The sequence below is a fragment of the Idiotropiscis lumnitzeri genome, chromosome 14 (genome assembly GCF_059441095.1).
Source record: "Idiotropiscis lumnitzeri isolate Australia: NSW breed Sydney's pygmy pipehorse chromosome 14, RoL_Ilum_1.0, whole genome shotgun sequence".
Taxonomy (NCBI): domain Eukaryota; kingdom Metazoa; phylum Chordata; class Actinopteri; order Syngnathiformes; family Syngnathidae; genus Idiotropiscis; species Idiotropiscis lumnitzeri.
Genome location: NC_142404.1, coordinates 2,408,774 through 2,425,863, shown reverse-complemented (window position 1 = coordinate 2,425,863; position 17,090 = coordinate 2,408,774). Strand labels below are relative to the sequence as shown.

Below are 17,090 nucleotides of genomic sequence, written 5' to 3'. Positions count from 1 at the left end.
CTTAATAGATTCTGAATTAAATACCCTCGCTTTGTCTCCCCGTCCTGTTCTAAACCTTTGCCATAAATTTAAACTTGTTGACTACTTGAAATTAATGTCCTCAAAGTCACAATAATGTTCACAAGGTATCATAATGTAAAACTGGAAAACAATAATGTCTTTATTATCCTCTTGTATACCTCTAAAAATACTCAGGACTTCAAACTAGTGTGCTGTTTTTATACTTTTCTACAATCGTTTAAATCTTGAGTGAAAATTATTATATTTGTGTAGATAATTATTATTTAAATAATTCGCCTTATTTGTATGTTAATATAAAGTAGCCTTTGCTGTTTTAAATATTGACCATGAAGAATGTTGATTGAATAAAGTTTATTCTGTCTCTTATTTATATTTGAAGTTGTTGGTTCTGTTATCAGAGACAACCTATTAGATTGTCATTGCCTGACATATTTCGGCGACTCTTTCGCCTTCTTGAGTCTTTCATAAACAAGCCGAGTTGCACTATTTTGAGACTTGACTTGAACATGTACTCTTTCTTGTTGCCCCATTTGGCTATCTCGTTGTTGACAGGAGTCTTCTCCAACTATGACAAGGGATGTCTCAATCGACCGCGTAGTCCATCCGTAACATTCAGTCATATCTTGTCATTTTAAGTGGGGTATCTCCACTGTCGTGACTACAACACTACCACACGCTTCTCTTTCTGAACACTTCATTTAGCAGAACAGTCACATTTTTGCCCTTGTGCATGCTGCTTTCGTGATTGCAAACTTTCCTATTTACGGTTAGAGCTCATTTACTGGTTGTTCAGTATGTTCTTCTTCTGGGTTCTGTCGCATGGGCTGTTGTTTTAAAGTATGAACAGTACATTAGCCAGAATGGGATGACAGATGAGGACTGCTATAAAGACATTACATTAGCATTTAAAATTCCTTGTTATGGCATGTTATTTCTGACAGTAATCTTAAAATCCCATTGATTGGCACTTTCTTACGATTTCTATGCTATTTTGATGTGTAGAAATTTAGAATTTTTTTTGTGTGCAACCCTCATGAGGATAAGCAGTTCAGATAATAGAAGGTTAAATTTCAAAGTTAAATGGTGCTACCTTTGGGCACGCAGTGTTAACGCAGTGGTAAGACAACAGTTCATTGTTCTCTCCTGCTCCACTTAAATCAGAAATAAATATGCTTGTGCTTGTTTTATCAAATAAGTAAAGAAATCTTGCTAAAGCGCCAACTGAAACGCTGGAGTCAAGAAGCTGCACTATCCAGTAAAAAAAAAAAAGTCCAGTCCCTGAAACATCTGCATGACACTGTTGTTGAATCAACAAGATAAAAGTATGTTTCCTAGTGGAAGTCCTGGAAGTAAACTGGGTGATTTGTCACACAACTGAAGGGGAGGATGGAAGCTCTGGAGCGAACGACCAGCAACTGTGCTGGCTGCCATTTGCAGCCCTTTTCCTTGTACATATGCGTGAGAACAGCAATCTCTGTACAGGATCAACTGGAACTAAATGTTTTCAGATCAAGATAATATCCCCCTTTGCATTGCCGGCATGCTTTATACTCGCTCGCAGTCTGGCAGATCTCCAAGCTGTGACAGCATTTCCTCGCCCCACCCCTTCCTCCTCCTTCCCTTCTGACGCTCCTTGTGCTCCAGCAACAGACGTTACCACTCTCAAGAAGACTCCACAAGTTGCATATGTAAGGGCTGTTGAACAGAATTCAAACAAAAATGAGTCGTTTCGGCCATAGCGTTTTTGATGCCTGAAAGTACAAATAAGCATGTTACTACTAACTGTTGAGTGAATGAAGGCTATTCAGATGGCAGCTTCAAGAGGACAAGACATCTGTGTCGGGTTTCGTTACAGATTGGCATTTACAATTTGTGTCCTGGCATAAATACTGTATTGTTTGTTTTTTTCAATGCATTTTCTAAGTCCATGTGAATGGGAGGGATTGTTTTGAAGTGGTCTGCATTTTGTTGTCTTGTAAAAGTAACCCTTAGTTTCACCTAAATTCCCATGAACGGGTTTAACGTACAATGATGCACTGGCGTCAGACCCTATGAATGCAGCTTATTCCCAGTCTGACAGCAATGTTTGCCTGGAGTCAAACATGTTCATTTCTCCAGTCCCATAATGGCCCATCTTCTGCAAAGAGGAAGCTGCAGAGAAGAGGGCCTCTCGTGGTGTCAGATTACACTTGGCTTTGAAAAAAGACAAAGAAAGTACTGGAAGAAGCTGCGTGTTAAGTAAGAGCTTATAGTTAAATTTGATAAAGGGTTTTTAGTTGGTCAAAACTAGTGCATGATGAGGGCTGTGGTTGGTGGTCATGCATGGCGATAAACATCTGATTCTCAATTCCTGCTTGCCTCTTAAGGAGGAACGAACGTTGAATTCAAATGTTCCTTATACAGAACTTAGTGAGGCGGGATATTGCCTGAAGTGGGTCACTTGATTTGAATCAAGACAGACTACCAATTTTAGGACTCGGCTTGCTTATGAAAGACTCGACTTAGATTTGAAACACTAGATTTGACTTAGTCTTGCCGGTTTACAGTTGAAAGTCTACATTTTCCTTAGTTTTTGAAAGAAAAGTATTTTTTGTGTAGTACTTGCGCAAGCAGCTCACCACCACCATGCTATGAAGCTTAGTGTTAATTTTGTCGAGGGACCTTCTAAGTTGTGTAACATTTGTTTTTGATGTGATCAGGAAAAACAAAATTGCTATGTGTAAGATTTTAATCTGAAAAGAACTAGACACAATAAATATGAAACCTAACATCCTCCCTCAATACAAGAAAAAACAAATCAAGTTAAGCTACGGCAGATTGACAACATTAAGTTTGAAGTTGGTTATATGTTTAAATTGAGACCACAAAGGGGTGGTTTGTGCGCAAGTATAATTACTGTTGACACGACATGCTAATACGGCAAAGTATCTTTTATCATTTGACTATATTTACACTGTTGTGACAGGTCCAGGGTAAAAAAATGTCTCCCTAATGTGAAACGTGTGTTCATATAAATGATTTTAAAGAAAAGTTTGTGTTGTGAAAGCGCCATATAAATAAAAATGAGTTGAGTGAAGTAGCATCAGCAACTTATGAAACTGTGTTTAGCATGACCTGCTGTAATGGAGCTCGTCAGCCTCAATTTTATTTTAAAGCAGTATTTCATACAGGTTTTCATTGCTGTCATTGTCACCACAGCATAATTAAAGGTAACCTTTGATTAAATAGGACAAATGTCATTTGTTTCACAATAAATTGTGTCAGAGGTTCTCCATGAGCCAACATAGTGAGTAATGCAATTAACCCATTTAGATCGGAAGCGCATTCCCGCCTTTCGACCACTAGAGCACTGTTGCGTATTTCGACCTTTAGAGCCAGGAATGTGAATACGTCTTTTAACCATTGAGATGCATCAGAATATACATGTGATGGTGTCGTGAGCCCTAGTAAGAAATTCTGGAATTTTTTTGCGCAATCATGGTGGCCGCAGACGATTGTGGGAGTTCTAAAATAAGTGAGGGTAGTGATACAGATGATGCACATGATCGTGGACTGGGAACCACTAGAACCAGTCGATCATGATGTATGGTTAAGATCCGGACACGGAGGCCAGAGGATGGGTTTTATAAAAAGGATGGACTAAGCCAGGACAGATGTGGTTTTTCGTTCATCTTTTTAATTACACTGACAGAAACTCTTGCATGTGTAATTTGCCAACACACTACTTCAGACGAAATGTGAAATATCATGAGGGGCCATGCCATAGAGGACCGGGCCCACCCACCAAGATGCTTAAGGCATGTATTTCTAAGAATAACCTTTTTATTTTTAGTTTTTAAATTGACCCGTGTGGCTACCTTTCTGATGTGAAGTACTAATGTTAAGTTGCTTTCACTAAGACATTAAAATGTAAATAAACAGTGATGTCATTTGTGTTTGATTGATGGCCAGTCTCTACCTGCAAGAGCTTATCACGGCCTTACTGAAAATAATGTTTGGTTTGCAGGCATATCATGACAAATATATCAATATATTTGTATGCAAGAGTATGCCACGTTTTTCAATGTGTGGCATTGTGTAACGTGGCTAAATATGTCTGTAAAGAAAATTAAGTATTTGTAAATTACAAATGCCAAGGACACTGAGGTAGGTTGGCCTGGCACTTATGGCAGCAGTCACATGAAAAAAAAAATTAAATCTTACGGCGCTCAGTATGTCAGAAAATTGCAGTCACTTGTACCCAAATGTATGTAGATGTCTCTACTTATGGCCACATCAACCTCTAAAAAATATTACCCCAATATTTTGTATTTTATGGACGACGTGTTTCTCTCATTCATGACATAAACGTCGTGAACAACTATGGAGACAAAACTGCACAGAAATCCGTAATTCTTTCGCGGTAATTCTTATGTTTTTAGAAGTTGGAGTGAGCATAACTAGAGATCTCAGCTGACATTTTGTTTACTATTGATGGCAGTTTTTGCATACATGTTTAGGTTCACGGTAGGGCAAGTGAAGAGAGACATATTACATTCGTGTCAACAACGAAAGAGCCAGATGCTACACCATTGCAGGTATTTTGTCCCATTTTTACTGGTGAAGTCAGGACGCAGCTTGTTACTGAAACCAATATTTACAGTGACCAGACACATTTCAGCTAAAGCAAAGATGTGAAAGTGAAAATGCTTTTTTTTACCTTGAGTTTTATTTTATTATTTCAATTGAAAGAGCGCCTTTCGCCTGTAGTCAGCTGGGATAGGCTCAAGCACCCTACCGCGACCCTGTACAGCAGGGATGGGCAAACATTTTGATTGGTGGGGCACAATGGGTTCTAAAATTTGACAGTGGGACCGGACGAGGAGCAGAGATGGATGGAGCGTTTTGTTAACCTCACCTCGTCGGAGAAAAAAAATACATTTAATTTTAAATTAAAATGAACAAAAGCATTACAACAAAATATCTGGGTTTGACCCACCAGAGTATTCATAAAATAAAACATTAACGAGGATTATTCATTTAATTTTTTTCAAGTTTGGCGGGCCGGATCAAAACGTTTAATGGGCCGCATGTGGCCCCCGGTCCATAGTTTTCCCACACCTGGTGAATATGCTGCTTTTTCTAGCCCCCGAAAAACGAATATAATACAATACAATCGCCAGAGGAGAGCGCCTCGTACTTTTCATAAAATGTTGACATTAGTGATTTGTATTATGATATTGATCAAATTCTTTGTTTGAAACTAAACTGACTCACAATCGTAGTTTTGCGAGCTTGTGTGTGACGTGTGGGTGTGCGCGTGCATGCGTGAGGAAGATTGCAGTGGAGTAGATGAGCGGATATGCTGCAATGGCGAGCGAGGAAATGAGAGACAAGTGTAAAGGAAAAGTTAAAGAGTGTAAAAAATAAAGCAAGTCGAAGCAGAAACGTTAACAGTGTATGTATTGTGAGATATGTTCACTGTCCGCGATTGTTTATGTCCGTCTCGCTTGCCGTACTGAGTGCCAGCTAGTCACGGAAGTGCACAATCAAGACGGACAACGATACAGCCTTGACTGACATACTGCTTGGCTCTTGTCATTAATGCTCCTTAATACGTATTTTACAAACAGTAGCATTTTAATGCATTTTTACGTGTAAAATACAAAAAACGCAAATCGAATCGTAATCGCAATATTGGTCTGAATAATCACAATTAGGTATTTTTTCAATATCGTGCAGCCCTAATAAGCGGTGTGGATAATGACATGACATAATTGAAAGATTAAGAGGAAACAACAAACCACATGCTGCGATTGTATTGACACTTTTGTTTTGTGTTTTTTATTCAAAAAAGTGCTTTTCTTTCACTGACACTTTATTTTTACATTTCTGCTTGAAACAGTAAGGGAACACAACAAATGGTTACAGTTAATCTCATGCTGTTTTCTACAGACATTTTTTTTAATTGAAAATAGTGATTTTTCTTTTTTTGCAATGACACCCCGTTTTTTAATTAATTTATTTATATTTTGATAGCCGCAAGTGCATCTTTTGGTGAGTGCTATGTTATTGCCAACATGTGAACTGTTTTCACTCAGAAATGTGTATTATTCACACGTTATTTTGTTTGTTTTATTGGATTACCTTGTTGATGTTTAGAAAAATATATTGAAGATTTATAATAATAAACATGGGCCTGTGTGAAAGCCACAGGTCTTAGCTCTGAAATTCTTTTGGAATTATATTTCTATCTGCTACAGGGCTGAGATGTCAATTATTATATAGGTGTTGGATTTCCTGTAAAACTTCAGGTTTTAGCGGGTGATTCTAAAGTCGCCCATAGGTTAGAGGAATGTTTCACCAGGCGCTTTAGGCCTAACTGAGTTCAAGTAAAGAGAACAGAGGAGGAAGATTTTCTTCTTTTCATCATAACTGTAATTTTTAAAAGGTGGCTACTGTGCATTGAATGTCATGGATCATCAGTTAAATTCTCTATTAGCCAAGTTTCATCCTATTATACTTGACCAGGAGAAAACAAACATACGTAGCATACATATTTTTAAGGAAAGTCACCTTTCTATTATCTAATTTACGTCATCATTTTCTTCTATAGGCTTGTAATTATCATGCCGTTTTTTTTTTCTTTTTCAAACATATTTTGTAATGTAGTATACATTATATACTATTCTATTCAGTGTTGTGCCTGAACGAGTTTGATGAACTAAAGTTCATAAACTCATCCGTATTTTAGGTGAACATGAATTGAACGCGGTGTATTTCTGCCAAATGAATATTTTTGAGCTCGTTCTGGAGTCTGTGAAAGGTTTCACTAGCATTCAAGAGAAAACCCGGCTAAACACGGCTAAAGGAGCCCTCAGATGTTGGTGTGTAAACACATTTGGCAAAGTCACTGACATTCCCTCAGACACAATCGTTTTAAAAATTTAGCGCATGATGACAGCTTGGAGACGGGGAATAAAGAGCCCTTTGTGGTTACCTGACTTCAGAAATTATACACACAATAAGGTAAGTTACTGTTTGTTCACCCCTGGTAGCCATTAGAGACTTGGCAACGATGGGGAAATTCCAGTATTTTGAGGCCAATAGCTTGTGGCAAAATATTAAGGGAAAAAAAAGATTCATTTTTGGAATGCTGAACTTAGATCCAACATTTTAATTATGAATTATGACCTGAACGAATTCATTCTTAAACTAGTCAACTGAACTTTGAACTAGTTCACAGAGAAAATGAACGTTTCCAACAGTCACTTTTGCTACTCACACCTGTATCTTTGTATACTATATGTAAACAATTAAAATGTTATACAATTATACAAGCATAAAGATAAAGGCGTTTTTCACAATGGAGTGTAATCACCCTACCTTTTTGCGAACCCTTTATAATAAGGAAAATGGTTGAGAAAGCAGTGATCTTCACAGGATTGTGGCAAAGAACACTCGTCGACACTGACTTGAAATTCACTCTTTGCCAGAACAAAATTGATCCAGTTACGTGTCCTATTGTTTTGCTTTGGCCACTCAAAAAGATGCTTCCCAGAATGCGACCAATACATAGCAGAGGCATATCTCCGAAAAACGCAAAAACAATGTTAGTTGAGCAGCTCACTGGACAATAATCAATGCATTACAATGGTAACTGGAGACTTGTCGTTCTGTGAATGATGTCATTCCTGAAGAATACCGGCGATTGCCAAACAAAAGCAATTTCGTTATTAGGGCATTGCTATGAGTCTCACTATGAATATACGTTTGTGTTAAAAAAACTAATGTGAGTATTCTTAAAATACATTAATGACGTAAAATACGGTGGGTCAAGCTTATCTCACATGAAGTCTTTAAAAATTTCCAAGCCCCCCTTCACCCGGATCATTAATTTAAAAAACTAAAGCAGATACGCGGCCTTGAATCACTGCTCTAAAAGCGACAAAACAATCCTGGGCTACAAAGATATCACCAAATGAAACAGCAGTAGTCAAGCTTGACAGTACTTATCGTCTCCTATAGTTGGTTCTTTTGAACAAATACGTTAAAAATTACATCTAGAATAAACAAGCATTTTTGTAGAATTTATTTTCTGTCTTTTTTCTTTAGTGCCCCATTACAAGAACTCTAAATGCTACATTGTGTTTTATAAAACAATGCTGTTCCATTTGGCACTATCTTCCATCTGGATTATTTTGTCGCTTTGTAATTCTGGCCGATATTGACAACATGTTATATTCCGCTATGTCATTTACTGTGTCTGCCAATATAATCCATACATATATATAAATATATTTTTTAAATTATTCCAAATTAATAGGAATGTTATCGTTTCGCTATGTATTTATAAAAGACAAAAAAATGATATAGAAACTGAGTAGAAGAAAATTTGCTCAATAAAATGCATACTGAAACACAACTATCCAGTGGAAAAATAGCATTCAAAATATGTGGTAGTCCAACTTGTTTTCAAGGAATGCATGCTGTTGTGGAGTAACTTGTGTACAATGTTTTTTACATCAATGCCCCTCTTAGAGTGCAGTGCACTAGTATTTACAGTTGATGTTAAAACTGCAAAGTAGAGCATTGCTGTCTATGTTCCCTCTAATTTTCTATGCGTCTGAGCATTCACATACATTCTCTGAGCATTCCTTGGACCACAGTGAGCAGCAGACTTGTACACAGCGGCCAATTCAGTATTACACCAGTCCAAATCCTGAGATCCCAAGTTACTTAATGTAGGTAGGTTAAATAAATATTCAAAGCACCTTTATATCAAAATCAAGAACAAAATGAGCCAAGGAGGTAAAAATAACGTTGGTGGTCGTCTTACACACTATATATGCATTTTAGTCTGAAATGGTCCCACAATTTCATAATTTTCTGTATTTGTTTTTCTTATATGAGATGAATATGAAAATGCAAAATGCCAATACACCTAATGTTGCCCAATTGAGGGAGCGGTGCACAGTTGTGGACATGCACGTATTAGAAGAAACATTGATTGCTGCAGTATCATTCACCTTAAATTTTCAATCTGAGTGGAGAAACTGTGGCGAAATACATCTAAAACCATTCTTGTGACACAAAAACTCCCAAAGTCACACTTTCTTAGACCCACGTTTCCACAGTCCCCCCCAGTTGGCTGTCAAGTGTGCTAAACTGCAGTCCTTTAAAAATTAAGAAAATTAAAAAATATTTTTCACTCCATATGATCTGCTGACAATTAGTTGAGCAGCCCCAATTTCCAACCACATAACGTCGTAAAGGGACAACCCCACTATGGTTTCATACTTAATGCATTGCAGATTCATCCAATTGCACCCGTCATGTACCATATTTTTCAGACTTTAAGTCACTCAGGAGTATAAAGCGCAGCAATGAAAAATGCAAATTTTGGTTGCGTTAAAGTATGTCATATTTTTGGGGGAAATTTAATTCACAAAAATCGAGACCAAGAACAGTAGAGCAATCACTGTTCCTTAATTATGGGTGCATTTTTAAATGCACAAAGAGTGTGTTCTGTTTCACTCCAACCATTTGAAAACCCAGAGCTCTCAATGCAACAGGACAAGTCAAGTCTTCCAAACAAAAATTGTGGGGTTGACTCTCTACATCCAGCCAGTGTTGCAACAAGGAACCGGGCAGAAGAAATTTCAGTGTTAAAATGATAGTTTATTGTTGTCCCGTTAACAAAGTCAACCAGGGCTGCAAATCTGACTTGCGCTTCCTGAGATCTAAAAAGCAGGAAATGATCCATTAAAACAAGTTCTTGTCTGCGAGAGATGCTGGCAAGGATCCATGAGGCATCAAGCCCATCTTGCAAGGAATTCCTGTTGGACGTTTGCTCGGAGCAGCACCAGAAAGTGTCAAGCGGGTTAATAATGGAAAGAGATGGAATAGAGGCTTCATCAGTTGGGAAGAAAACTCAAATGAAAACAAACATGAGGCCCCTGAGAGGCCCACTTACTCATGCAAGGTCTGAATGGAGAGAAAAAAACAGTAAAGGGACTCTTGGTGGGTTTTCCAGATATGGAATAGGAGCGGCTAGTCTGCATTCAGTTTTTCGGGGGTTGGATCTTATAGCACTGAACCATGAAAATGATTTACTTCTTGTTGTTTCTGATGACATTATACTCTAGCTAGTGGTTCCATTCAAGGGCTGCAATTAGGGCTTGTTTGGGGCGGTGGGTGTCTCCTTCCTTTACTTATAATATTGCCACGCTATTGGCATTCATGTAGGAATCAGTGAGGTAACTTCCCGTTCGCAAACCATTCAGGTCGTTGACTTACTGTAATCGGATCTTTTGCATGATACTTTTTGATGGACCGTGTCGAATGATTCAGTTCACTTAAAAAAACTGCCATGGCCTTCCCTGGAGATTGTAAACTCGATACCAGTGAGAGGTTAGATAATCTCGGGGTGGCGCTAGACAAACACAAATTAAAGAAATGAAACATGTTTTTTTGTCATGACCTCTCCTGTAAGCGTTCATGCTGCCCACAACCCTTCTCCATCTGCAGTTGAGGGAGTAAAACCTCTGGCCAATATTTTATTGGATACATTTGAATCAATAAACAAGTGAGTCACTCAGTAGAGCCCAGATCTCCATCAAGGAGATTCACAAATGTGTATTTCAATCCATAAATGTGTAAAAAGAATCCATATCAGTAACCACAGTCACAAATGTGTAACATAAATCTGCAAATGCGTGACTGAAGTCGCAAATGTGTACCGAGAATCTACAAATGCGTGATTGAAGTCACAAATGTGTGACAAAAATCTACAAACGTGTACATTGGTTTGTATGTACAAAATGTATGTGTAAATGCATACAGAAGTCAGTAAGCTTGTGATCTGTCAACACTGGGCATCTTGATTGGCTGCGTTCTTACATGTGACTTTTGCCACAGTCCTGCTGTGGACAACTCACAAATGCATGTGGCAATTTGCAAATGTGTATCTGGAGACTTGTGTGTGGCTCCGTAGCTACACATTCAGACCACAAGGGGACGCTAGTATTGAAGTCATCAGAAGGTAAAACAGCTATACTCCTATATGAGGCTATTTTGTGCATTTCAAAATCATTGCTGAGTGTTGTTTTTTTTCCCACATCTGCTGGATGTGGCAGATGATTGATTATTTAGAAGAAATGGTTATCAAAATAGAAAGCATTGCGCTTGGATGAGGTGAAACCAAAATGATCTCCATGTTTTCCATTAACTCCAAAAGTCTTGTGAATTGCAGCCTCACAGGAAGTGTCTCAAGTGTACTGCTAAGCAGCGCTACCCATAACAGCGATATGCTTACACAATAGTGGCAAAGTAAATATGCTGTTGTGAACCTGACTAGTCATTGGACTCATGTGCATGTGGAAAAGCGCAATAGAATGTGCACTCAAGCAAGATTTGGAATCAGAAGTTGCTCAGTGTCAATGTGATCTGTGCTTTGGTTTTGGCATGGAAAATAAGCCAGTTGTGTGCGACTACCTTTTGTCCTTTACCACTTTACCGTCAAAGTGGGGATTACAAGACGGGTTTTTTTCTCAAACAAGCCAAGGCACATTTTTTTGCTGTCCTGCCACAGAGTGGATAATCAGACCAGCTGCACAAGCAGTCAAATATGTTCTTTAAACTCTGCAACTCCTATGAATAACAGGGCCACTAAGTATCCCACTTGTGATGTTTACCTTTGTCACTCTTACAGCAACGATAAAGAACAACACAAGCAGTGGTTTTCCTGGAGGCAATGGCAACAACTTGGCGACCAAAGACTTCTCTGAGGGAGACCTGCTACTCCAGGTAATAGACAAAGCCAAGTCCAAATATGCTCGGAAACCAAGATTTGTGCCATGTTGTTATTAAAGGTTCATCTAAAGAATTGTCTCAGAACGCATTAAAAGCGCCACTACCTACTGTTTGTGTATGAGGAGGTGAGAGACAGCAGCGTGCGTTCAAGCGTGCCTGTATTTCCTTATTCTGACATCATGTAACCCGGTTTGACGAAACACTTACCACCATAATAAGCCCATAATAACGTAAGCGGATTTGAATAGTAAATTAGATGACTGCTATAGGGATTGCGGTATTGCTCCCCCCTCTTATAATAGTTTGCCCCTGTAACAGGTGGGAGGCGTGGGTTAGGTGAGGTCAGAATAAGGAAATACAGGCACGCTTGAACGCATGCTCTTGTCTCACGTCTCCTTACACAAACAAGGATGTTTAAATAAACCACTGCGGTTAGCAGCTCTCTCGCCGCAGTGTCATGCATGGATGCTTTCTTTCTTTTTCGGCGGCAGAACGGGGTCGGCGGCTGACAATTTTTAAAAATAAGGTTGGATGGTCGAAGCCGGAAGGCTATACAGATCGCGGCCGGAGGGCGGGGGACTGACCGGCAAAAAAAGAATCAAGTGCCCAACTCTGATAATGTGGGACATCAGGAAATGTCTGTAAGATGTAACTTGTGTGTGACTGTGCAGGCGCTGAATGGCTTTGTGCTGGTGGTCGCGTCCGAAGGGTACGTGTTCTACACGTCGCCCACCATCAAAGAGTACCTGGGCTTCCAACAGGTGAATATTCGTCCTGAAGTTTTTTTTGTGCACCAAAGAATTAAGTAGACGCTTCGCTGATGTGGTCTTTCCCCATGTAGTCAGATGTTGTGCACCAGAGCGTGTTTGAGCTCATCCACACGGACGACCGCGCCACTTTCAGGCAGAACCTCCACTTCGCTCTAAACCCACCTGACACAGGTGAACAAGGTATGTAGCCTTGGCTCTTCCAACACTGTCACATACAGGTATTTGCACAACAGAGCAAAATCAAAAGCAAAAATCAGATAACGTGTGTCATTGTGCTTTTGTTTGTTTTTATAAGCTTGCATTATGTCGCCATGCTTTAAATATATTAGGAATTAAAAGATGAAAACTGATATAAAAAAAAAAATGTCATTTAGTGGACCTCTCTACACATTCAGAAACCTTGTCCCCATGTGCCCTAATTAGGCTCTGAGAAAAAATAAGCACCAAACAGCAACCTCTAGTGCGCATTTGAGAACCATGCCAAAGTTTTTATGCGCACTCCTGCGTTAATGCCACACTTCTATGGCGAAATGTCAGGGTGAATGCTTAAAAAACTGCACATGAAAGTTCACACTTGAAATTGTTGTTGATAAATACTGTCTTTCATATTAACTCTTCATTGATATTAGTAATATGCTGTAATATAGAGCTGTGTGATTAATCGAAATTAAATTCTGATTACGATTGTTACACTCAATCATTACAAATTGTCATTATAGTAAAAGAAGATTTACATATATATATATATATATATACATGTATATTTACATATATATATATATATTTACATATATATATATATATATATATATACATGTATATGCATATGTATATGTACATACAACGATACGTGTATCTGTATTGAATCGTTCGATACAGTGGTCACGGTTCGGTGCGCACTGGATCGAACAATACGCAAAATGTTATGATGAGGAGGAGCAGCGCTGTCTATTCCCGCCTTTTTATATGCTGCATTGGCTAGCGCAAATCCATTGACTTTACGTTACCGCCCCTCCCACATTAATTTTGGCCCAAGCTGCATGGGAAGCTTGCGAGCGGTTGGAACATGGTCACAAGCTTACCTGAAGTGAAAGAAGCTCCACCAAACTTCACGTTAGTTTTCAAGTATGTACCAGACGGAAAGCGTGTTGTGGACTACAATTTCAACAGTCGGTCGGATGTGTCACACAATGCTTAAAGTACATCGGTGGAAGTACAACAAACATGGTAACATTTTTACGCCAATATCACTTTGATGTGAAAATGAGTGGAACGTCATAAGGTTCCGGCGCGGACCGATCTCGCCAATTTTCTCATTTGTACAACAAGACGAGAGTCAAATTAGCAACGGCTTTGTCAGCAGCCCCGCTGCGCGAGCTGACTGTTACTGCACTTTACGTCACTGCCGAGTGGGACATCAAATGCAAACGTTACTCTTTTTCACGGCTGCTCGAAAGTCACACGCCTGATGATTTAACCAGAAAACTGAAAGAAGTTGCGGAGGATGGAATTTAGTGCGCCCAACTACACTTGTTTTATTTTATTGATTTATTTTTAAATATTTTGGAGTTGTACAATACAGTCCAATACATCTTTATTTGTATATACAGTACAGTCGTTATAAAAAATAATATAAGGGATAAAGTGTTTATTTTCTCCCTATACTGAAAATACAGTCAAGCACCTACATTGATACACTTCTGTTTTTGGATGAGTTTTGTGTTCCAAAATTCAAATTTTAAAAACAATGTTTCAAATTATTCAATATTAAGGAAGATAATTGTTTTTTTTATGTATACTCGACTGATAAATATGAATTGCAGAAAAATATTTTAAATTTTATATATAAAATAAATGAATATTTTATAATAAATAGTTTTTACATACCGTTTATAGCCGATATAGTTCCAACTTAACTTTAAACTAAGACTTTAAGTTTAAGGTCGTTTTTTTGCTTAAGAAGTTGCCTATGCTGAAAATATGCATTACAAGATAGGTATAGTCTAACTTTTATTTGTTAAGGAACTGTTTATTTGTCAAACATGCTGTAATATGTTGCTTAGAATGCACCACACCTCATTTATCAGATAATTTATTTTGTATTAGTGTAATATTCTTGTTTTTTTTTCATGGTGCTGTTTTTTTTAATATGTAGCGAAGTACACCCATTAGAAAACGAATTAGGTGTTGCTTAAATAGATTTAATTAAATGGAAAAATGTGTGCTTTTGAGTTTAAACAAATGATTTTATATATATATATATATATATATATATATATATATATATATATATATATATTAGAGGTGTCAGAAAAACGTGGTATTAATGGGATTAATCCAACCCCTTTTTAACGCCGTCAATTTTTTTAACGAGCAATTAAGCCTCATCTTGGCCGAATAAACAATGTAGTTCTTTGACGTAGCACTGACGCTGGAAAAACTCCCAACACCATAACGGATCTTGCGAGACCGGAAAAAAACATCAAGCACGCGAAATTTGGGACACGCCTGAGCTTGCTGTGCAGAGTTTTTGCTGGTTTATAGAACTAAAAGCATCATGGGAGTGGTAAAAATTACGCAAATTCAATTCTGAACGGCAAGTTCTTTTTTTTTAATTTTTTTTTAAAGTTACCTAATAAGTCATTGATAAGAGCAAAGTCCTTTGTGTGTATTGCCATCGTAAATTTAACTTCCATCGCAGCACGTCCAGTTTAAAATACAATTTGATGGCCAAGCACACCGCTGATGCCAATTCTCCAGCCCCTTGTAAAACCCATCCATCCTATCCATGGATAATTTGCGACAGAAACCGATGGATGGCTAAATTAAAAGAGACTCGCCGAAGCCATAGCTAAGAGGGTAGCCACTGCGTGTTAGCATCATGGAGGGCGAAGGTATGGCTGAAATACTTCGCATTGCGTCCAACGACTGCACTTAGGAATTGTCCTCGAGATATACCATTGCAACCCGCATTCAAGAAAGCCGAGAAGGTGATTACTGAACTTCTCTCAGTAACCACAACGACCTCGGTGTGACATCCCATTATTTTGACCCAGTTCATTTGCACTTTGTTGGCATTTTATATTTCTTATATTACTCCAATTTGATCCCTTAGAAAGGCTGTTGAGATGCTGTTTTGTGTGACTTTGTTTGTGTGAGTCAAATCCAATGCTTTATTTTTTCAATAAAAAAAAGTATTTGCATAAAAACAAAATCAATTCTTATATATTAAAGGTATTGCAATTCAATAAAATATTGGGGCAAAAAATATAGGGATTTTTTTTTACAATGAATAAAATGTTTAACTACAAGTTAACTATGAAAAATGTGATTAATTATGATTAAATATTTTAATCGCTATACATATATATATAAATAAATATATATATATATATATATATATATTAGTGCTGTCAAGTGATTACATTTTTTTAACTCATTAATCACAAGAAATTTGTGATTCATTGCGATTAATCACGTTTTTGAACTACTATTTTTTTGTCATGCTTTTTGATATTTACTTGAATAATAAAAATCTTGTAATTAATGCAAAATCACCAAATGTGGAGTACAGTAATCCCTCGTTTATCGCGGGGGATGCGTTCCAAAAATAACCCGCGATAGGTGAAATCCGCAAAGTAGTCAGCTTTAATATATTTTTTATTATTTTACAATGCATTTGATATGATGCATTGTTGTGGTTTGTTTGTGTGTGTAGATGGCAAGTTGTTGTCCTGCAGTGTCACCTTGTGGCATTGCTGAGTTAGTTTTAAGTGTGTTATTTATTCTTTTTTTTGTTATTCAACTTCCGGGTTGCTTCACTTTGAGACGTGTGCTCATATGTTGACAGAGGAGCAGTAAAAAAGCCATCTATAATAACACACACTAGGTAAAGAGCATTAATTTGATTGTTTTGGGAAATAATTGACATTTTGATATTTTGTTATTTTACATTGTCCGTAGTTCAGAATCTGGTGTATATCCCAAGCTAAGGCAAGATAGCTGACTGTCGGAACTGTTAACTAGCGCCCTTGGAGAGCGGAATGAGTTATGGTAGTGTATAAAATGTTAAATATATTAAAAATGTAAAATATTAGTTGGATGGCGGCACGGTGGCCGAATGGTGAGCACGATGGCTTCACACTGAGAGAAAGCACCGGGCGTGGGTTCAATCCCGGCTCTGGCCATCCTGTGTGCAGTTTGCAGGTTCTCCCCGTGCCTGCGTGGGTTTCCTCCGGGTACTACGGTTTCCTCCCACATTCCAAAAACATGCATGGCAGGTCGATTGAACACTCTAAATTGCCCATAAGTATGAGTGTGAGCGCGGATGGTTGTTCGTCTCTGTGTGCCCTGCAATTGGCTGGCAACCAGTTCAGGGTGTCCCCCGCCTCCTGCCCGAAGATAGCTGGGATAGGCTCCAGCACACCCGCGACCCTAGTGAGGAGAAGCGGTAGAGAAGATGGATGGATGGATGGATAGTTGGATGGCAAATTGAAATGGTGTCAT

General features: G+C 38.2%; 1 protein-coding gene across 2 annotated transcripts in view; it reads left to right on the top strand.

The window, feature by feature from the left end:
• Positions 1-17,090, top strand: part of LOC148323131 (aryl hydrocarbon receptor-like) — a 58,672-nt gene that overhangs the window by 32,572 nt on the left and 9,010 nt on the right. For both annotated transcript variants that reach the window (XM_088314549.1, XM_088314548.1), the window contains 3 exons: positions 11,714-11,808; positions 12,486-12,575; positions 12,656-12,764. In XM_088314549.1, coding sequence (XP_088170675.1) covers positions 11,714-11,808; positions 12,486-12,575; positions 12,656-12,764 — 294 coding nt within the window. The remainder of the gene's footprint in view (positions 1-11,713; positions 11,809-12,485; positions 12,576-12,655; positions 12,765-17,090) is intronic.